The 23,452-nt window shown below is 33.9% G+C and overlaps 1 protein-coding gene and 1 pseudogene across 1 annotated transcript in view; one reads left to right on the plus strand and one right to left on the minus strand.

Moving 5' to 3' along the window:
* The first annotated feature begins 373 nt into the window (after positions 1-373).
* Positions 374-3,388, plus strand: LOC126706629 (protein transport protein SEC13 homolog B-like; annotated as a pseudogene).
* Positions 3,389-13,922: 10,534 nt separating this feature from the next.
* The window catches only part of LOC126707601 (lysine--tRNA ligase, cytoplasmic-like), a 65,964-nt gene continuing 56,434 nt past the window's right edge, over positions 13,923-23,452 (minus strand). The window contains exons 2-15 of the mRNA XM_050407329.1: positions 19,291-19,456; positions 19,104-19,197; positions 18,123-18,208; positions 17,422-17,546; positions 17,281-17,343; positions 16,907-17,032; positions 16,512-16,794; positions 16,302-16,398; positions 16,056-16,212; positions 15,398-15,541; positions 15,225-15,293; positions 14,991-15,134; positions 14,842-14,893; positions 13,923-14,086 (exon numbers count right to left, since the gene is read on the minus strand). Coding sequence (XP_050263286.1) covers positions 14,070-14,086; positions 14,842-14,893; positions 14,991-15,134; positions 15,225-15,293; positions 15,398-15,541; positions 16,056-16,212; positions 16,302-16,398; positions 16,512-16,794; positions 16,907-17,032; positions 17,281-17,343; positions 17,422-17,546; positions 18,123-18,208; positions 19,104-19,197; positions 19,291-19,456 — 1,623 coding nt within the window. The 3' untranslated portion in view covers positions 13,923-14,069. The remainder of the gene's footprint in view (positions 14,087-14,841; positions 14,894-14,990; positions 15,135-15,224; positions 15,294-15,397; positions 15,542-16,055; positions 16,213-16,301; positions 16,399-16,511; positions 16,795-16,906; positions 17,033-17,280; positions 17,344-17,421; positions 17,547-18,122; positions 18,209-19,103; positions 19,198-19,290; positions 19,457-23,452) is intronic.

Raw genomic sequence — 23,452 nt, forward strand, 5'->3', positions numbered from 1 at the left:
AATGAATATAATTAGTAAGTTTAAATTACTTCATAATTAAATTTTGAATTGCATTTTTTTTTTTTTAATTTGTGACATATCAGTTTATAATACCAATATAGTAAAATCTATAGCACCTATAAGCTATAACACTACTTATTATTATTATCAGTAATCAGTATTCCATCTAGACCTAATAATTTCTCTCCAATTTGAGAACAAAATTATAATTAAAAAAAATAAAAAATAAATTATAATTTTTTTAAAAAGAAAAAAAAAAAAGAAAAAAGAAAAGAGGCCTGCTCTGCTTATTGTTCTAATGAGCCCAGCCCAAAACCTCATTAAAATCCAATCCAAAAAGAATAACAATAATAATAACAAATCCAATAAAACAACGAAACAAATCCGAATCGGAGAGACTGAGAGTCTGAGAGAGCAAGAGACAACGCCGACACAGCCGCCACCGCCGCCGCTCCGCTGTGCTCTGAACTTGTGTTGGTGAGTTTTGATTTATTAACGCTTTCCTCCTTTTTGCTGTTGGTGTGTTGATGATTTAATTCTGTTGGGTTTGTAAGTTCAAGATTTAGATTTGGTGTGTGGTTTTTGAGGAAATTTGTAGGAAAAAATGATAAATGGGATTTGGATTTTTTGTGGGGTTTGTTCAAGATTTGATGAATTTCATTTCATTGTCTGTGAATTTGTAGCACTTGGGGTATGCTTAATTTGATTGATGAATTTGTATAGCCACTTGGTGGATTAGTCATATTCATGCAATATTTGCAAATGATGTGATATTATTCCCTTATAGCAGTGATTTCATAGCTACTTTTATATGCAGCATCAAATCTCAGATACCTCTCAATAATGCAACTTGTTATATGAGGCTGAGCTCAGATTTCTATGACTTGTTAGCTTAGAAATAATGGTAGCTCATGAAATTTATTCAATTATCGTATTTTTAAAGATTTGCGGAAAACTTAGAATTTCGAGGGTTTTATTATTTTAGTTTGTTTTTCATGTTCTTGCACATTCTTAGGAATCAAATAGTGGGTCTATGTTTAAAATTTTAGAGGATTTCACTTTTTGAAGGATTTGAAATTATGTGCAAAATCAATTGGAGTATGAATCCGTAATAATTTAGGTTTACTTCTTTTGTTCTGAGCATTGTTAAAAATGCCTTCACAAAAGATTGAAACTGGTCACCAAGACGTGGTCCATTATGTAGCCATGGATTACTATGGTAAGCGTGTTGCCACGGCCTCATCAGACCAATCCATTAAGATAACTGGGGTGAGCAATACGGCCTCTCAGCAGCTTGCAACGTAACTTGGTCACCAAGGACCTGTTTGGCAGTTGGCATGGGCTCACCCAAAATTCGGGTCTTTACTTGCTTCATGTTCTTATGATGGGCAAGTGATAACATGGAAGGAGGGTAATCCAAATGAGTGGAGCCAAGCAGGGGCGTAGCCAGGATTTTTAACTTGGGGGGGCCGAGTTATAGTATTTATACAATAATTATAATTTATAAATATATTGAATACAAAGTTATCAACTCTAATATATCCATAAATTGTCTAATTCACTATAGACATACATAATATCCAAAAAAAAATTAAAAAAAATTTACATGACGATAATCTTTCATAGAATAAAATTAATCTATTATCATCAAATTATGAATTCTAAATGTTGCTACAGGCATCTTAAATTTTGCCACCATCATCAAATCATTAAAGAACATTTTGCATTTAAAAAAAAAAAGCATTTGTTGCTACAAGTGTCCTAAATTTTAAATTACTAATATCTTTAATATGACACAAGAATTAACCTAAAAAGAACCTTAATTTTTTTTCTCAATTATATAAATGTTACTCACATTAAAGAAAAACGAATTCCACTATTATTTTAAGCAACATCCACTTTATCATTCATATTATTTATTTTTAAAATATTTTAATGAATTATCCCCCAACACAAACCCACATCCTCACACACTTCCAAGTTCACTGTTCTACTATAACAGCAATGAGATGGAAAAAAAAGGGATAGATTTGTTTTTACTAGCTGTGAGGGTTTTCAGTTTTGTGTGACTGTGTTGAGATGAGTTTTGTTTTGTTAATATTAACTAAACAATGACGCTGGCAGCAATATTGAGGAGAAAAAGGCAAAAGGCACGTAGCTTGAGAATGAGAATGAAGAGGAAAATGTAAAAGCTTTGTTTTGAAATGGGCTAACATCTATTCTATTTGTAGAGAGTAGTTTATTGTCCACTAGATTAATTACAAGTCTTTAGATAATTGGGGAGCTCAACTATTCTTTTATTTGATGAGAAGTTTTACCTATTAGACAAAGTTTAAGTCTTCTGAACAAATGGGGGGGGGGCCGGTTATAATTTTTTGAGGGGGCCTATATATTTTTGCCATATATGCTATTGAGAAAATTTATAATTTTGGGGGGGGGGGGGCCATGGCCCCCCCAAGGAGCAACATGGCTCCGCCATTGGAGCCAAGCCCATGTCTTCAATGACCACAAGTCATCTGTCAATTCTGTTGCTTGGGCTCCTCATGAACTGGGACTTAGTTTGGCATGTGGTTCCTCTGATGGGAATATCTCAGTTTTCACTGCAAGACTGGATGGTGGTTGGGACACCTCAAGGATAAACCAGGCTCACCCAGTTGGTGTCACATCTGTTTCATGGGCTCCCTCAACAGCCCCTGGGGCTCTTGTTGATTCTGGCTTGCTTGATCCTGTTCAGAAGCTCTGCTCGGGTGGTTGTGATAATACTGTGAAGGTGTGGAAGCTCTATAATGGGACATGGAAGATGGATTGCTTTCCAGCTCTTCAGATGCATGCAGATTGGGTTTGTGATGTTGCCTGGGCCCGTAACTTGGGACTTCCCAAATCTACAATTGCAAGTGCCTCACAGGATGGCAAAGTCATCATATGGACTGTGGCCAAGGAGGGGGATCAATGGGAAGGCAAGGTTCTGAATGATTTCAAGACTCCTGTTTGGGGGTTGTCCTGTTCGCTAACAGGAAACATATTGGCTGTGGCTGATGGAAACAACAGTGTGACATTGTGGAAGGAAGCTGTAGATGGGGAGTGGCAACAGGTGACTACAGTTGAGCCTTACAATCTTTTTTTTTTTTTTTTTTAAACAGTTAGCTCCTTAAGTACTGGATTCCATTCTGAATCTTTTTCATTTACATGTATTAGGACTTATTTTTTGTTTACATATTCATGTATTTTATTACTTTGCTTGATATTGTCAAAAGTTTCAAAGTTGGGAGTTTATATCAAATTCCTAGACTTGCCAAAAACGATTGTTGATTGTAGTTTGTCAAAAATTCTCTTGAAATTGTTGATTTTGGTCATGGTGGATTTCTAATATCAGTTTGAAGTTTTGTCAGTCTTTTAGTTATTTTTCTGCTAATCTACATCTATGAGTGTAACCGTTTGCTGATTAATTAAAATAAATACATGTCTTTATATGATTCCACATAGAATCCACCCAAATGCCATCCTACCCTTTATCATTGAGCTGAAGTGTATTTTCATGGTCGAATTATACAATGAGTTTAGGGAAATTTTTTTTTTTTGGATATCTATAGAATGTTTGGTTTTATTTAGGGTTATTGCTGTGGTAAGAATTGTAGACTAGTCTAGTTTCCCTTCTTTTGCCTTAAAAGGGACTTAAGTTATTGTAGCATCTGTCAAACCCTACTATGTGGAACTATGATGTTGCAAAAATGAGTTATCCACTTAAGTTATCATAGTCAAACCCTACTATGATACTGTCATTGTCTGCGATGATACACTTGGTCACATTGAGATGACAGATGAGCATGAAAGTTTCTTCCCTCAAGTATTATTGACTAAACAAATACATTCCCTCTTTGATGGTTAATGTGCTCACATGGGAACTGGTCAACTGATGTATTGTACATTTGTGCATTGTTTTAGGTGGTAATAGATTATTATTCTACTTGTGGAACTATGATGTTGCAAAAATGAGTTAAGATGCTAAATATCAGGCTCAGCACATACAAGTAATATTCAGTTATCCAATGATTCTTTAAGTCTAGTGTGTGTATATTCATTACTACTTTCAAAGATAGATGTTTGGGGTAAATATATATATTAGAAGCTGGATTTGAAAGAAATTGGTTTCAAGAAACCAGGTATTGTGTTTCCTTTTTTATAATTCGATGGCAATAACAGAGGTGGGGGATTTGAACTTGGACATCTCCATTGGAAGCATAGGGGTTACTAATTGCTATAAGACTTTTTACAAAGGTACCTTAAACATCTGTCAGATTCATTTTATATATTAAAAAAAAATTATCATATTTCACAGTTGCCCCTCAACACTTCTACTGTTCACTAAATACCAGCCTATTGATATGAAATTCAGAAATTTTATATTTTTTCCAATTAAAATATTTTTTATTCTATATATATATGTTAGAAGTGAGGACTAAGGAGGGAGATTCAAAACCAGGAAAAATACTCTTCACAAAATCAATTACTATACGATAAAATTTTTTTGTCAATTATTAAATGAATTGTGTTATTTTCATAATTTCATATATATCTCATTCCACATTGTTAATTATTAATTCCACCAAAAACACAACCATATTACTCATGAAGCTAATCATCCTTTAAAAGATGGAATAAATTATATGAGAGTGCACCAAATTATGGTGAGATCCTCATATACTTGCAAGAAAGGCATGGTTTAAGGATGAGCACATGAACTCAATCAGTGCAAGACTATGTAAATGCCAAATGGTATGTTGCCTAATCCTGTCTCATGTTGGACCATCATAGTTTCCACTCAACTTTCAACAATTGAGGACACCTGCACTTGCAAATTCAATCATGCATTATATGCTGATTATGTTCCACTGTCTAACCTCTTTATTGTGACTAAGAAAAAAGACTTTTAGGTATATTATTAATTGTAAAGTGATAAACCCCAAGATGACTACGAGGAAGGAATGAAAGAGAAAGATTAAGAGGGAATTCATGTCAATGAAGAGACCAAAATCTCTTTGGAGGATTGCAAAGTGATTGTAGTTGCACCCACTCTTTTATGTCTACCAATACTTTTTTGATGGTATGGTGTATAAGTCTTCTCTCATCATAGAGATTTTTGAAAATATGCATGCTTGGTTTCTTTGCGAAAAATGATCAGATATGACAGATTTGAAATCATGAGGTCTTTTACCACAATGCAGAGGTTTCTTTAGCTATATGTTTAATTGGGTCTTTTGCATTAGCTATGGCCTTTATAATTTGTGGAAAATTGGGAATCAAGAGGCATATGCCGTTTACAGGAGAACCCACTTTCTGCCTCTCTCCAACTATTTCCCTCTCACTCAAAAAGAGCCCATGAATGAATTCTAGACAGTTGAAAGCCAACCAGCAGCTTTGGAGTTTTAAGGTTTTATATCCACGGATATAATAATAAGATCATTGACATCATAATTAAGATTCATTATCCTACAATATCCACTGACCATCGAAATCATTTAAACTTACACATAATGTTGGTTCCCTTTCTGACAACATAAATTGTTTTGAAATTGATGGTTACCAACAAGATATCAACCACCGTAGTTTGACAAAGAGGTCATTGGTGTGAGCTTCATTATATTAGTCACGGAGAAGTGATATCATTTAGCAGTCAAAGGTACCAAACAGAAACGTCCAAATCGAGGACGCTGGAAGATAAGACAAAAATATATTAATATTTTTACAAAAGAAATAAAATCATTATGTATTTTAGAAAGTAGAGGCCTAACAGATGTCAAAATAAGGTTAGGAAGTGAGCAGTGAGCACCTTCCTAAGCTTGTAAAACTACATTTCTAATCATTAAACAAACTAACAACTCCCCCTATCAGAGAAGAGTCATGCATTTTGATTCCTAAAATAATGTGTCGTGGTCTTGAGTTCAAAGTGCATGACACAGCCCTATTAAGCACGACCAGCCTTTATGTTATTAACAAGAGAAAAATATGAGCTAGGCTAATCAGGCTCACTCTTTTTTTTTTTAGTCAATATTCCAAATACAGGAGAGTTGAATTACGTTTAATATTGGTTAAAATATATTAAAATGACGTCGAAAGAGAAAGCGGAAGCGAAGATTTTTTTTTTTAAATTATAGAAGGAAAAAACAAAGAGAGTCTCATGATTTATATTAACAGTAGAAAGTTTCGAAGAGTTGTATCTTTGCAATATTGAATTGTATGTTACTCCCACAATCCTAAATTGTTAGTTCTCAATTCCATTTTGGGATTTCCCAAAATGAAATCCTCTTTCCAAAATTAATAAATAAAATTTCTATCTTACTAGTTATTTTATTTTGAAAGCGGTAGTTTTGAAAAATTGTACTTTTTAACTAAGATACAATACATTAAATGATACTCTCTTAAATATTTGAATTTTCTAAACATGACCAACATTTTAGGACAAAGGTACTTGAGGGCATGTGTGACGTCAAAACAACAATTCTAAGTGGACCCAAATGCATAATTGAAGAATCTAGGAATAGATGGAATGAATCTAGTGGGTTCCAGTTAGCTCAACTGGTAAAGTCTCTGATGGTTGTATAAGAGATCTGGGGTTCAATCCCCGTCTACACCATAAACTGATTGGTGTCTTGGTCTGATGATAAAGAGCTATCATCAGGAGCGGACGCCATAGGTTGAAACTCTCTCAAAAAAAAAAAAAGATGGAATGAATCTGGGTCTCAAGTGTGGGCTCTAATTTTACCTATGAAAGCAAGAATAAAAAGTTGAAGATATTATAACTCTTATACCATGTTAAAAAAGAAAGAAAAAATAAAATAAAATAATGTGGAAGGAGAAAGCAGAAGTAAAAAAGAATTAACGCAGTTCAACCTAACGGTCTACATCAACAATAGAAAATTCCAAACAGTTACATCTTTACTATATTGAATTGATTGTTACAAAGAACCTAATCTTGAGTATATATTCAAATACATTACGCCTAGTATGGTAGCCCTGCAAATCATGACAACCTATGATATTACAAAATCTTATTAGCCCATAATGTTCTAAAAAATCATGGTCTACAATATTTATGGTAATATATTCTGATAAAAATACCCTAATATATTCTACCATTAATCCCCCCCAATCTCAATGTGGATGCTAGATGAAAATCTTAACTTTGGATAGACGATCTTCAATACGAGGAAGGTCTTTAGTTCCCATAGAATGAATCAAAAACCACCAAGAAATGCCTATGACAACATCAAGCCAGAAAAGGAAGAAGCCCGTTAAGAAGACGATACATGTAAGACTCCATCTTGCTAGGGACGTGTGGGAAGTCTCAAAGAGCATACATTCTCAAAGAGAAAAAGCTCGTGAAGAAGGTGACGAATGCGAAACTCTATCTCACTAGGGACGTGTAAGAATAGTCTTATTTAGTCTACTACTTGAATAGAGAAAAACATCAAGAAGATGATTGAATAGTGAGACCTGACATGATAGAAAAATGTTAGGACCACAACTATTTACACAATTTGCCACGTGACAAGTTGTTAGTGGTGTGTTCATGTGGATCCACACCTCCACCACTCAAAATTTGCCACATTACAAGTTGTTTGTGACAAAAGTTGTGCAAATAGTTGTGGTCTTAGCATTGTTTGACACAATAATATAGAGAGATTTGGAGCAAGAGCACAAGTAGGCGTATCTCCAACAAGTGTTTTGTGTGGAGCAATGAGCTATGGAAATCAGATGGTAGGTCAAGCATGTTGTCATAACAAAATTGGCATGTGAGGGCTCTAAGCTCATGTGAGACACATGGAGGGTGTGCAGTGCACGTGCCACAAGAAATGCATGATTGAGACTCAGTGCTTGAGGTTGTGTGACGCACCAAAATGACAATTATTTAAGGACATGAATGCAAATTTGAGAAGCTTAGGTATAGATGGGATCCCTAAAGATCTATATCTTTAGTGTGATCTTTAATGTTGATAGCAAAAGCAACGATGAAGGTTGACAAGGAACAAAGATTATGACTGTAATACCATGTTAAAATAAAAAGAAAGAAAAAAAAATGATTTAGAGAGAATAAGAAAGCAAAAAGAATTAATTAACATGGTCTAATCTAATGGCCTATGTATACAGTGGAAAAGTCCTAAACTAGTACATCTATGCTATTTTAAATTGTGTATTACAATGAATCCAATATATGATATATTAGGATTAGTATGATAGTCTTAAAACTGCAGTAGTTAAGTGGCAAAAATAAACATGGTTTCCATGATATTCTAGAAAGGGCAAAACTTAAGAACAAATTCTTAAATGTTGTACATAGGGTCCCTAATTGAATTCAACCACATGATTGTATTGACTAGTAAAAACAATGTTATCTTTTCCACACAAAAAAATAATAATGATAATTTTACTTTGTGCATTGGTCAATTCAATCACTTTTTTTTTTTTTTTTTTTTTTTTAAATTTATAATATAATAGCTGGGGTGAGAGGATTTAAACTCTAAATATCTTTATTGAATTGAAACACTATGAAGTGTCAGTTACGTTACTAGGCTCTTGGCGTATGAAGTGTTAGTTGCATTACTAGACTCTTGGCGTCAATACAATCACATGACGTAATTTAAATGAGAATCAAATGTACAATACCTAATCAACTATACCTAAGTTTACCTAACTAATAAACTATATCTTAGCTTACCAACCTAATACCTAAGTTTTACCTTTATAAAAAAACATGGTTTACATTATATATATATATATATATATATATATATATTTTGTAATATTCTAATAAGGCCATGTTAAAGTTAAACGCTATGTAGCTCTGAGATGTTACATTGTCCCATAATTTTTTTTTTTTATTTATTTATTGAACACATATTTTAACAAATTACCATTGAGCTACATTGTATTCTTACACTACTGTAAACATATTGAACTTTTCTAATCAATAAAACTTCTAAATTTTGGAATATTTTTAACTTTGAAATTATGCCCAAAACATGAGTTTTTCAATAAAATAATAAATAGCATCCAAATAACACAAAATTGGAAGTGTTATGAATTTGTGTAACATCACAAAAAGTTACATAATGTATAACTTTAACTTGACCCACTGATACTTTTCCAATATATATATATATATATATATACACTTTGAGATTAAATTCTATAAGAATGTAGTGTAAAAATCTAAGTTTTACCTCCCCAATCCCAACATGCCACATCATCATATTACATATTAAAGAATAGGCACAACCACACTCAGTCAATTCTAATACCCATTTAAAAATCCAACTTAACTACGACTTTATTGAGATGTTACTATATATAGTAAGATGTATTAAGTTTTAAATAAAAAGTTAATGTGACAATCTCTTATTAAAAAGTGTAAACTGTAAAACATAAATTTTACACCCTATCCTTACCAACTTCGGACTCATAAACCGTTACCTATGCACAAATTTGCAATAAAAACAATAGAATTTTATGATATATTTATGGTTTGAACTGTAGAATACTACTCTACACTTCACCGAGCCAGAATTTTAGTGTCAAAAATATGTTTACGGGTCAAAAGCAGGCTAAAAAATTGGGGTCAATTGAGACAGTTAAAAAAAAAAAAAAATCTGTCTGAGTCAGCAATAGGCTACCTGCCCTTCATTTCAGTATTATTTAATCGCATATATGAAATTAAAGCTTGATGCTACGCCTAAAGCTGCATAATTCAATAGTCCTTGCCCAATTGTGCAGACAAAGTTTCTCTCTAAACTAGTTTGAAAAGAAATCCTTCAAACTCCTTTTAACCATTAAATTGTATATTCTTTATGCTCATAACATGCATGTCAAATTTCGTTCATATCAGATGTTATTTACTATTAGATCAATAAACCTATTTTTTATGCCTAATTTTTTACCATAAAACTTGAAATTTAAACATGTTATTGATGACATGATTGTTCGTCTTTAATCTTCTTGAAATTTTGCAAGTATGGAGGATATAATAACATGCAAACTAATGGTTAGATTTTCAAAATTTGCATCCAATAAGAAAAAATAAGAGTTTCAAGGGTTTTTCTCCAAACTCCCAATTATGCATAAATATATGAGGGAGAGACAATGACAGTTCTAATAACTTGATTCTTCATTTAATTTCACATGATATTAATTTGAATTTGCCAAAAACTAAAAATAAAAAGATATATGAAGAATTACACAATTAGTAAACTGAATTAACAAGGATGGATGGTATTTCGACCCATAAAAAGTGACAAAATCCCCAAGAAATTCAGTTATGACAGAAATCACATCGATCAAAGGTTCATGCCAACTTTCTGGGATGAGAGCTCTGGGTTTCAGAATTTTGAAAATTTCCTAAGCTCCTGCATTGCCTAAAGGAATACCAAGGGACCAACTAAGTCAGTCAAAATATACAATACTCTGGGACATGGACAACATAACCATAGTTATAAAAACAGGAACAAAAAGTGAACTGAACCAAACATCAAACTACCAATGAATTGGTATAATGGTTAATTGGTTCAATAATTGAGTCATTGGGTGAAAACCAATAGTCACTGTTTAATTATATATATATTTTTTAAATTGAAAAACATATTGAAAAAAAAAAAAAAAAAAAATATATATATATATATATATATATATGATTAGCCAGTACTAAATTAAATAAATATGTAGGCTGTAAGCATACTAGACGTTGAAATTAATAAAAGTATAATTTCATAGAATATACATAGGCCTCATTGAAATATAGAATTCATGAATTTCTATTGACGACGACAAAAAATAGAGCCTTGAATTGATACCTTAGTTAATCAATCAAGGTTTCAAAGTAAAAGACTTAAAAAGTATTTCATTATAATTAAATATTGAAAGAAAGCATGATTATTTGGTTAAAACAACCTATAATTAAAAACTCAGTTTAAAAAATAAAAATAAAAATTTATTTTGCAAATCCGGTGTTTCTTTCATACCAAACCAAAATCCTACATAAATGATTTGAAAGTTCGACAATTAGTTCGGTACGACTTTAATAAATATAGATATAACTGCATACTCCTTAGACTAGCATCAACTAAGACAAAAGCATAACATGGAACTATATTAATGAAAGTTTCATACTATTTAAGAAAAATAGCATTTAAACGTTATAAAAGTCAAATGTGCTAACACTTTTATATACCTATAAAATAAAAACCAAACATACCATTCTATCACATCAATCCCTAAGATGGGTTCTATAAAACTATTTGTCCTTGTAACATTAGTTTATTCAAAGTTAAAGCAAGTTTAATTTATATAGATGGTAAAATATGATTTTATGTGTACCTTTGACTAATGGATCCCCAAAAACTGTAAAAGATTGCGTAAATCGCTAATAGAAAAATAAAAATATGAAATTAGGAAGAGAGAGAGAGATAAATTAGAGGCACAAAGAATAAACTAGAGGGGAGAGAGTGAAAGGGAGTGGGTTTTACTATACCTGGTACCACCTGTCTTTGGTTTCATTCTCAAGGGTCTTTGTGTGGGAAATTTCAGCAGAAAATAGCGGCAAGGAAGGGAAAAAATTATGTGAAGTAGCAGCAAAGAAAAAAAAAATTATATAAATAAGAATTAGTGTTGCACAAATCTAACTTGCGAGCTTGTTCATTAAAGTTGTAAAATGAGATGTTTTTCCTGTGTTTTCACAAGCCTAAAAAAACTCAAAATTGAAAAGAGTCCTTTGGCTGTTTTCATTTTTCATTATAAATTAGAAACAAAAATTATTTTCTCTTTTCTGTAGTTTTGAGTTTACCAAACAAGTTTTTTGTGATTGGAAACTGAAAATGGTCCTTGAAAACAAAAAAAATGATAAAAAAAAACAGTTACCAAACTTAACTTTATTTAGCTAAAATTTAAAAAAATTTTGCTGAAAGTACTGTAGATAAAGGTAAAAATTAGCTAAAATAGTACAGTAAAACTCATTAATAATACCAAAAAGTGCAGTGGGACCCATGAATAATACCAAAAAGTGTGGTAAGACTCATGAATAGTAACAAAAATAAACTAAATAGTAAAATAAGCAGACTTTAAGCTCTAATCTCAAACACAACCTAAATGTTCTATGATCATTTAAAAATAAATAAATATGACGGGATTTGAGTTTATAGTATTTACAGCATTATAATTTCTCTCTTACCACATTAATGACTATTTTTTATGTTGACAAGATTTGATTTCAAATTCTTATTCGATAACAAAAAATTTTATAAGTTGAGCTAACAAAATAACATAGTTGACGAATAATGAACATCATTGACGACCAACACCACTAATTATTTTGAAGTTTAGGGTTAGTTTGGATACCACTTATTTTGCTGAAAAATGAAAACTTATTACCGAAAATATTGCAACAAAATAATTTTTAAAAGGTAAAACATTGTTGTTGCTTTTTATTAAAGTGGGCTGGTTCGTGAACAATACCGTGGGACCAGCCAAAAAAAAAAGGCAAAACGCACAAACATCTATTGGCAAACGCATGCTTAGCTAAGCGTGCATTTGCGTACAAATTATTGTGCGTTTTGCGTTTTTGGCTGTGTCTCATGGTACTGTTCAGTGTCTCATGGTACTGTTCATGACTCAGCCAAACTTATGAAAACACAGATTTCAAGTTAAATCTTGGGTCTCACGGTACTATTCATAACTTAAAAATTATTTTGCTACAGTGTTTTTAGTAAAAAACGGTATCCAAATAGACTCTTAATGCACATTCTTCCAATGTGAATCTTCTTAAGTTCTAACAATGAATAGGTTTTATACGTGTATATATATATAAAAAACCATTATCTTTCCGTGCCTCACACATGAAGATACGGACCATTTTCAACTCTAGGTATTAATATAAAAAAGCTTAAACAGGTTCAACAGTACACGACACAACATGTGATTTCTATTAATATTAAGTTATTAACTACTAGAACTATGTAATGGAATGCAATGATGGCCATCTGTTCTAATATAACTATACAAAATGCACAAAATAATGATAACATAGGGATGTCATAACTTTCTTGAAATTTCATGGGCCATGAGCCCATGTCGTAGCTTTCTTGAAATTTAAAAAAGGCACATTTTTATTCCAAGTTTCTTTTTGTTGTAAATGAATAGTATTATCATGAGCCCTGAGTGCACACTACACACAAGTTTTTTTGTAAGTTCCCCACTCAGCTAGTAAAATCTTTTGCTATTAAGAGCAATTATCATAGAATAAACGTCATAAGTTTAAATTCTACTTTATCTATCAACAACACAAAATTGTTTTCACTCTGAAGCATGTAGAATCTCGATCCTCCTACTCTGATGCTAGCTGATTCTACTGCTAACACAAAATGTCCTTTCTTTTGGTTATTTACTTTGATCCTCCAATTCAGACAAATTATTAGATATACTAGGGCTATTGAAATGACTCTTCCAACCAATAAAACACTATCACCTAGTGTAGCATCACCTGATGTGACAATTAATATAATTAGTAAGTTTAAATGATCTCATAATTGAATTTTAAATTGCAATTTTTTAATTTGTGACACATTAGTTTGTAATACATGTAGTAAAATCTATAGCACCTGTAAGCTATAACACTACTTTTATTTTTATTATTATTATTGTTTTGCGCTAGGAAGATGACACTTGCTTAGGTATCAGTAATCAGCATTCCATCTAGACCTAATAATTTCTCTCCAATTTGAGCCCTAAATTATAATTAATAAATTATATTTTTTTTTTAAAGGAAAGAAAAAAGGCCTGCTCTGCTTATTAATTGTTCTAATGAGTCCAGCCCAAAACCTCTTTAAAATCCAATCCAAAAAGAAAAATAATAATAATAATAATAATAATAATAACAAATCCAATAATAAAAAAAAAAAAACGAAACAAATCCGAATTGGAGAGACTGAGAGTCTGAGAGAGCAAGAGACAACGCCGACGCAGTCAATCAAAGGTTCATGCCAACTTTCTGGGATGAGAGCTCTGGGTTTCAGAATTTTGAAAATTTCCTAAGCTCCTGCATTGCCTAAAGGAATACCAAGGGACCAACTAAGTCAGTCAAAATATACAATACTCTGGGACATGGACAACATAACCATAGTTATCAAAACTGGAACAAAAAGTGAACTGCACCAAACATCAAACCACCAATGAATTGGTATAATGGTTAATTGGTTCAATAATTGAGTCATTGGGTGAAAACCAATAGTCACTGTTTAATTATATATATTTTTTAAATTGAAAATAAAATAAATTTTAAAAAAAATCTGATTAGCCAGTACTAAATTAAATAAATATGTAAGCTGTAAGCATAATAAACGTTGAAATTAATAAAAGTATGATTTCATGGAATACATAGGCCTCATTGAAATATAGAATTCATGAATTTCTATTGACGACGACAAAAAATAGAGCCTTGAATTGATACCTTAGTTAATCAATCAAGGTTTCAAAGTAAAAGACTTAAAAAGTATTTCATTATAATTAAATATTGAAAGAAAGCATGATTATTTGGTTAAAACAACCTATAATTAAAAACTCAGTTTAAAAAATAAAAATTTATTTTGCAAATCCAGTGTTTCTTTCATACCAAACCAAAATTCTACAAAAACGATTTGAAAGTTCGACAATTAGTTCGGTATGACTTTAATAAATATAGATATAACTGCATACTCCTTAGACAGAACACAAAAATGCCATCAGCACAATACGAAAGAGACAGAAAAGACTAGCATCAACTAAAGACAAAAGCATAACATGGGCCAAACTGAAAATGAGTACCTTTAGCAGATGGCTCATCTTGAGGTTTCATGGCTGGGAAGAGAATAACCTCCTGTTACCAAATAGCATATGTTGAGAGCCCATTGAGAACATACATGTATAAATGAGAATTGCAAACAGGCACAGACCCGAGAGAGAGAGAAGAGAACCTTAATGTTTTGTGAATCAGTTAACAACATTGTTAGGCGATCAATACCCAATCCCCAACCGCCTGTTGGAGGCAACCCATCCTCAAGAGCCGCACAGAAGGTTTCATCCAAAGCCATTGCTTCATCATCACCAGACTGCCGATCCTGCATGCAGACCACATATCATTCAGAAGAGTTCCAGAGGAATTTATTTAAGGATAAATCCACTGCACACTTAAAAACTGATGCGTGAACCTTGAGCTGCTCAGCAAATCGCTGGCGTTGTACCACAGGGTCATTCAATTCAGTGTATGCATTGCAGAGCTGAGCGGTTACAGAAAAATTAAGTCAGAATCATGAATTAAAAAGCTGAAAATTGAATGATACATAGAAAGAAAAAGAAAACAAGATATCCTGAAAAAGCATACTTCATGCTTGTTAATAAATAACTCAAAACGCTCAGTAAGGCCTTTCTTCGCTCTATGCCACTTTGCCAAAGGACTCATTAACTCAGGGTGGTTAATGATGAAAGCAGGATCTGTACAAGTCTCTTCCAAGAAGTGTCCTACAAGCTGCAGTAACAGAAAAAAAAAAAATATAACCAATTCTCATAAATTGTCTGAGCATGCAAGCAAGAATAGTCTACCTTAAGGAACAAAATCAGATCAAGTCAGAAAACTTTTACACACTTTTTCTAATGCAGAATTACTTAAATAATTGTAAAATATTGGGGCCCCCATCATATTGTTCTTTTAATGGCATTTCACTGTTCCCAACCTCCAATTACCTCTCCCACAGATAAATGCTACGATTTCTACTTTATCCAACTGCTACAGCTTATCAGTTTAAGCAATCTTATTGAACCATTACTCCAAATAGCAGAAAACCATCTAAGGAAAAACCAGTATTCCAGCAAGAGCTATCCGTTCAACTCTCATTCACCTCCTTAAGCATAAAGCTCAGAACCTTCGTAACAGATATTGTATCTACTTAGTACATAACACAGGATCACAATGCCAGTAACTACCTAATTTATGTTCAATAAAGTAATAAAAAAATTTAAAAAGGACTAAGCAGAGAACTGACTTTGTCCAACAAACGCGCTGTAGTTTCAGGAGGGGCACATTTGATCTCATACTTCGCGCATACGTCTTTCAAATATTTGTTGGCCTCATCACTGGAAAAGTCCTTGGGAATATTGAGGTTCACCATCTTCTCTAATTCTTCTATCATGTCAATCCTTCTGCCAGAGTTAAAAGGACCAATTTCATATATTTTCATATTCATGTTAATGTTATACAATTTGTGAGAGATACTATATAGATGACAAACCTGAAAGGTGGAGTGAAGTCAATCTCAATTGGATCCTCATCCAGCCCATTTGCATGATATTTAATTTTATATCCGCCTGTAAGCTCCTTTACCATCCCTGTTACACATTACAGTGTCAGGAAAAATCCAAGTATTTTGGAGGATAAAAATAACTTCACTACCCAAGTGGAATGAAGCAGTTATTTGCAACATGATCCAAATGACCCTTACCACTCAACATTGTCTCAGTGAGTTCCATCAAGTCATTGTAGTCAGCAAAAGCCATATAGAACTCACAGGTGGTGAACTCAGGATTATGCGTCAAATCGATGCCCTCATTTCTGAACTGCTTTCCAATCTCATAAACACGGTCAAGTCCACCAACAACAAGCTTCTTAAGATTGAGCTCAGGCGAAATGCGCATGAATAGCTTCATGTTCAGGTCATTGTGATAGGTCACAAATGGACGGGCAGCTGCTCCACCAGCAATCATATTCATCATTGGTGTTTCAACCTGACAGTGAAAAGAACATTGAAGGTAATTAAAAGAAAGTAAAGTGAAGTGCCATATGTAGAAACCACCTGAATGAATTGAATAAATAAAAAAATCAAGACAAACAACTAACCTCCAAGAAATCACGACTCTCAAGAAAGTGCCGAATATATGAAATGATCTGAGATCTTGTCTTAAAAATTTGTCGAACCTCCGTATTCAGCATCAAATCTAAATGGCGTTGTCGATATCGAGTTTCCTAGCATTGAAGACAATAAAATAAAACCCCAGAAAAGGAAAAGAAGAGGAGAAGTGAAAACACAGTCCAAACTGAAAGAAAATAAAATAAATGGACCCATCTCACTTTTATCTACATCAGAAAAAAATAATCCAATTCATCAGTACCAGATCATATGTACATAAGAATTTTATTTTGGGTGTGCTAAAGAATATAGTTTAAAACAGTGCAACAGGAATTTGGTTGAATTTTAGGATATTAATCAATACCTGGTCTTTCAAAATATATGTTTCAGGATTCCTGGGACATCCTGGGACCCAAGCCTCCTCTTTCTGCAACAATAAGAAAGTAAGGAAGTCAGGATGAGACTGTAACCAGCATTAAATCATTCAGGGAGAAACCATGTTCACCTTCAAATTGGCAATTTCAGACACAGAACCAGCCTTAGGCTTTTGCCTTGGCATCATATGGAGACAATGGGATAAGACTATAAACGATCTTGGAAAAATACTTAGCTCCCCCCTTCTAGTTTTCCCTGAATTGAAAGAAAATGTGTTAAATTACCTTGTAAGAGAAAGGTTGGGAGTGTGTTTGTGAGTTCAAGACCCGCTAAATCTGTATGTAATTATGAGTAAAAAAAAATGTACATCTATATCACAAGACTGGACCCATTTCTAGAAGATTTCAACAATCATGCGGCATACTGATAAAAAATATAAATTAAAATAAAAATAAAAAAAATAAACCAATTATGCAGCATAGAAAACTAAAACAATTCACCATAGGGAAAAAGACCAAAATGAAGCACCTATTTAAAGGAATTTTCAAGCGGTCTCTATTAAATTTGTATTATGAAGTTCTACCTACACTCTCCATAATTTTTTCCTTATGCCATAAAATTTTCAATTCATTATCAAACATCAAATGAGAGAGAGAGAGAGAGACCAAATTAAGTAATTAAACTGATGGTGATTTCTTCTGTAAACTCAATAGTGTCAACATAGTAAGGAGCAGCTATAAATATATATATATATATATATATATATATATATATATATATATAAAAGTCAAAAGGTGTTAGTAACTACCCAATTGTAGTAACATCACAAACCTGGAAACCCCTTGACACCAACAATATCACCACGCTTCACAGTTGAATGGAACCTAGAAAATTCTTCCTCATTCAAATCTGACTTGCTGCATCATGGAAATGAAGAATCTCTTTATCATTAAATTTGGTATATGTGCAGCAAAACTTAAAGGTGGTGCAATTTAGGGGGGACACCCAGCCAGGGGGTGGGGTGGGGTGATTGTCCATGAAACTAATTCATATCAGAACCAAAATTTCCCAAATAGTACCAAGTGGAAAGTCTCATTCATACATATTCATCATCTTGTTTATATAGGTCCTTTATAATTTTTTTTTTTTTAAGCGCAGTTGAGAAAGCTAGGTAGTGGTACAGAAAGATGCAATAAAGTAAAATAACCTACATCATTCTTTTTGCCAATCTACCTAAGCCTTCTACATACAACTAATCAGGCCTCAAAAACACGAAATTAGCAATAATTTCAATAAAAAAAATAAAAATTAAAAAACAAAGTTTCTCTTACAAGGAACTTGGGCAAAATATTGACATTCAACTAATTGATGAATTACTGCCCCAAAATATTAACTTTTTAAGATAAGATATTTGACATGAAATGCTATGTAACAAGAAAATCCAAATTCCCAAACTAATCATCTATTTCACTATAGAAGATCACAGAGAGAGCAATTTGTGTCCATTCAAAGAAAGAGTCCAAAAGCAAAAACAAAGGCTCTTCTACTAATATGGAAAGATGCCAATGTGCTGCATCTCAAATTGCACCTCCTCTTACAGGGGTAAAGTGGAGGTAGAAGTCATAGGTTCAAGGCCCACATGGTTGCATGAATAACTTACAAATAAAAATTTTAATTTAAAAAAATAAAAATAAAACTAATAGAAAGATAATTTGTCAAAGACATTGCATACCTAAAGAAATAACAATACTAAAATCATAAGGAAAAATCAAATATGAATAAGGGAAAAGAAAAGATACAGTGATAAGATACCTAGCATCAGCCATAACTTGGACTTTTGCACCACCACCATGTAAATCATAAAAGAATAGCTTTGAAGAAGATGAACGTTTGCTCATGATACGCCCTTTGCATTGGAAAGAAAATTTAAAAAAAAAAAAATCACCAAAAGAGACATGATAAATATTAACCGAATAAATAAAAGCCCTGATTTCAATACCAGCCAAATTTACAGTAACATCCTCAAGATGCTCCCCATTGCCTATGTTTTTATACTGCTCTACATATTCAGGGGTAGACATTGTAACATCGAATTTGTGAGGATATGGCTCTTCACCAGCTGCCCTCAGAGCCGCAAGATATTTCAGTCTATTTTCGAAGTATTGCTGGAGGAAAAACAAACGAGGAAGATTAAAAGCAGGAGATTGCGATTATAATCAAGAGCTTTGTGGAAAAGATCCAAGAAAAGAATGCTAACTATTGCAGGACAAGAATGGACTTATACCGTTGGATCCATATCTTCATCGTCTGCTGCTGCAGATTTCTTGCTGCGGGAATCTGCCATAGAAGCAGCCTGGAACATAAACACAAGTTTATTCTGAATAAGACTTCAATATGCGGCACACCCACATGCTTTTTATACGCAAAAAAGCTTCTGCCGCCTTAGACTTCTTTTCCTAGCATAATATGAATTCCTAACGCGACTTGAATTAGGATTCTTACGAGTATTAATTATTAAACACAACTCCTACTTACATTTGGAGTAGGATTCTAGGACTTGTCAACCACGTAACACGTTCACCTATTTCTAATCGAAATAGAATTCCATCAATGCTTGCATGGCAAGCATTTTAAGTCAAACATCTTCTCAAAAAAAAAATGCCGCTATAGGGCCCGAAAACGTCACTATAGGGCTTAAAAACGCCACTATAGGGCCCCTTGAACCTATTATGGGGACTATAAAAAAATTTTTGCAGGAAAACGCCGCTATAGGGCCCAAAAACGTCACTATAGGGCTTAAAAACTCCACTATAGGGCCCCTTGAACCTGTTATGGGGACTAACAAAAAAATTTGCAGAAAAACGCCGCTATAGGGCCCGAAAACGTCACTATAGGGCCCCTTAACCTGGTATGGGGGCTTAAAAACGCCGCTCTAGGGCCCGAAAACGTCACTATAGGGCTTAAAAACGCCACTATAGGACTCCTTGAATATGGGGCGACAGTGGATTAAAAAAACATGGTACTCGAGCTCACCAAGCTCGAGTACCTAAAAAAGTGGTATATTGCTATATTGTTCGGAAACAGTGTTTCTTGGCAAATTATTTTCAAAATTGATGGTAATGGGCCATTTTTGCCCACATCCTCTACTGATCTTTTTCCCAACTTAAGCATGTTGGATGAAAGCTTTAATTCATGCGGCCCACTCTCCATCCTACTGAGCCTAGTACACTTTGCTATTTGCTTATTGGGCTGTGTAGCACACAAGCCCACCTCCTCATTGACTTCCTTCAGCCCAATATTTTCCACTCCCTTCCAATTTAACTCAGCATCTACAGAAAACACTAAGCCTGGCACGTGCTTATCCGTACAAGACATCACTTGCGAATCCTTCCTCTCATCTTTTGAATTTAAACCCACGTGCTCTTCCTCCTGTCTCGGTATTATCTCCTTTGCAACGTCCGTCCTATCAATTGGAGTTACTTCCATATACGTTACGTCTGTTCCCGTAGAATCCGGCAAATAATCCCCATTATCACGAGCGTTTCCTGTGATTACGCTCTTTCCTTTCTCACCTATCGCCGTTGCACTAGGGTTAGCATGATTAACTTCTACAGTCGCCGCCGCACCTAACCCCTCTGGCTGTACATCACCTCTCTCCGGCACTGTGTCGCCCTCACTAGTCTTGGTTCGTTCCACCCTTTGTCTTCCCCCACTAGCTTTCAACCATTCACCATACTGGAGTTGCATATCCTTTCCAGACTTCATTAGTGCAAAATAGGTGGCACAGTGCTTGATATCATGGCCTAATAATCCACAGTAATGGCAGAACAATGGCAATCTCTCATACTTGAAAGTGGTCCACGTCCTTTGGCCATCGGAGCCAGCTAGAAAACCCCCTCGACGAATCGGTTTGGCTATTGGGATGGCCACTTTAACTCTCATAAATAAATTATGCCCATCCTTGTTACGTCTCTTCTCCACCACTTCAACCACCCCCATACGCCTACCTATCTTTGTCGCAATAGTGGGACTAACCATGTCGAATGGAGCATCCCAAATCTGCACCCATAAGGAAACCGACTCAAACGGACATTCTTCACCGTCATGCCCAGTTGCCACTTACGTAGCAATAGAACCTGGTTGTCAAAAGTCCATGGGCCACCCCTCAACACCCTCTCCAACTCAAACTCTGTCTTGAATTTGAACTGAAACAAATTTGACCCTACTTCAACAATATGCAGCCCCTCATCCATTCCCCAAGCTCTCTGTATAGTATCTTGGGCCGCCTTCTAATTAAAAGGCTTGCAAGTAAGAAACTTTCCAATCAAACTCAAAACACAGCTCTCAATTTCTTCCTTACGCCCCTCATCAGGAAGGGCAATGATTTCTTCTTCCTCCGACGTCAGCTTCATCTTCTCCAAACTATCTATTACGTCTTCAGCCATGATGAACAAAAACCAAAGAGAAAAAATAAAAATAAAATGGAGGCAGGCCCTTAGTACATCCAAGGGAGGGAATAATCTCGTATAGAACGAGAGAGAGAACTCCTAGGACAGGAGTTTCTTTGGTTAATATAATAGGTTAAACAATCTAATCTTAGGAGTCTAAACATAACAAATACTTTGGATCTAGATTTAGGATGTGTTTGACAATGAAATAGAGTCAAGGAAGTGAGTAGTGGAAGAGAGAGAAAATTCGATGGTAGAGGAGAGAAAAAAAATATTTAAAAAATAAAATATAAAACTATAGTAACTGTATATATTTACCATAGCAATTGTGTATATGAATAGTGTTATAGACAAACTGATGTGGGTAGTTTTTGAACAAAAATGTGCAAAATTGACAACGTTTTCTATTTTGCACTGACTAGTGCAAGTGCTCTTACTTTCTCACTATCCTATTTAAATATTATTTTATCTTCTTAGATATATTTTGTTAACCCATCATCACCAATTTTAGATTTTATCTCAAATCACCACTACCACTACCGGAGATTCAAACACCCACTTCAAAATCAAAACAACACAATTAGTTTCAACCAAATCAAAACCAAATTAAAATCAACCCAACTGGAAATCCATAAACACCCACATCAAAATCAACCCAACCAGAGATCCATAAACACCCACTTCAAAATCAAAACCAAATCAAAATCAAATTAAGAGAGAACCAATGTGAGGCCACCACCATGTCCCAACTCTAAGCTCCGAGATCCAATACCTCCATCAAAACCCAATGCCTAACCACTATTGTCGCTCACCAAAAACCTGCTGATCTATGATTCTATAGGTAGAGAGAGAAAAGGGAAAGCCACAAAGCTAGAGAGAGAGAAAGAGAGAGAGATAATTGGGAGAAAATGAATAAAAAATAATTTTCTTTTGAGTAGCGATGAGCAGTGTCTCAATATGTTTAGTGATGGCATTGTTCATTGTTAACAATTTTTGACAAATTATCAAGTCTAATGCGTGAGGTTTCAAGTTGGGTTTAGTTATATTTTTTACTAAAGGTTGTTTTGGAGAGGCTGTTGTGAGTACTCTAAACTTGAAAGTCATTACATTGTATGTTATTTATAATTTAATCAAATAAATAAGATCCTAGAACCTCAAATTTAGATCCTAGCTAGTGTTAGACATATTGTGGCCCAAGTAGTCCAAACTAATTGTAGGTATATGCACTTGTAGAAAAGACAAATTCTCATATGCCCCTGCTGCAACCACAAATGAATTAAAACTCTTGTTCATTCTAATACCAGCTTTGACATGTAATTCAAGCTTTTTTTTTCACATGTGGTTCTATTATTCTATTGCATTTGTAAAATTTGGTCTTACTAGGACTGAATCCATGATTATGGTCAAGTACCATGGATCTAAGTATCCACTTTCCATTTGGGCATAGAGACAACCTAAGTTGAGCTTTGCAATCTGTTTTTGTTTGAGGTTTCAATTGAACTAGATTGGTAGATCTAGTCCTTTTAATTCCAGGGCAATTTAATCTAATCCTTGGCTTTCCAGCATAACTACAAGCAATGGTCACATACCTCACCACCCCATCATTCCCCTTTTTAGAAGTTCTTTTAGCCACCGCAAAACCTTTTTCTTTAGCATATCTTCTATAATATATCACAGCATCATCAATGGAGTCAAACATCATTCCCAACTTAG

The sequence above is a fragment of the Quercus robur genome, chromosome 11, assembly GCF_932294415.1.
Source record: "Quercus robur chromosome 11, dhQueRobu3.1, whole genome shotgun sequence".
In the NCBI taxonomy this organism is placed as follows: domain Eukaryota; kingdom Viridiplantae; phylum Streptophyta; class Magnoliopsida; order Fagales; family Fagaceae; genus Quercus; species Quercus robur.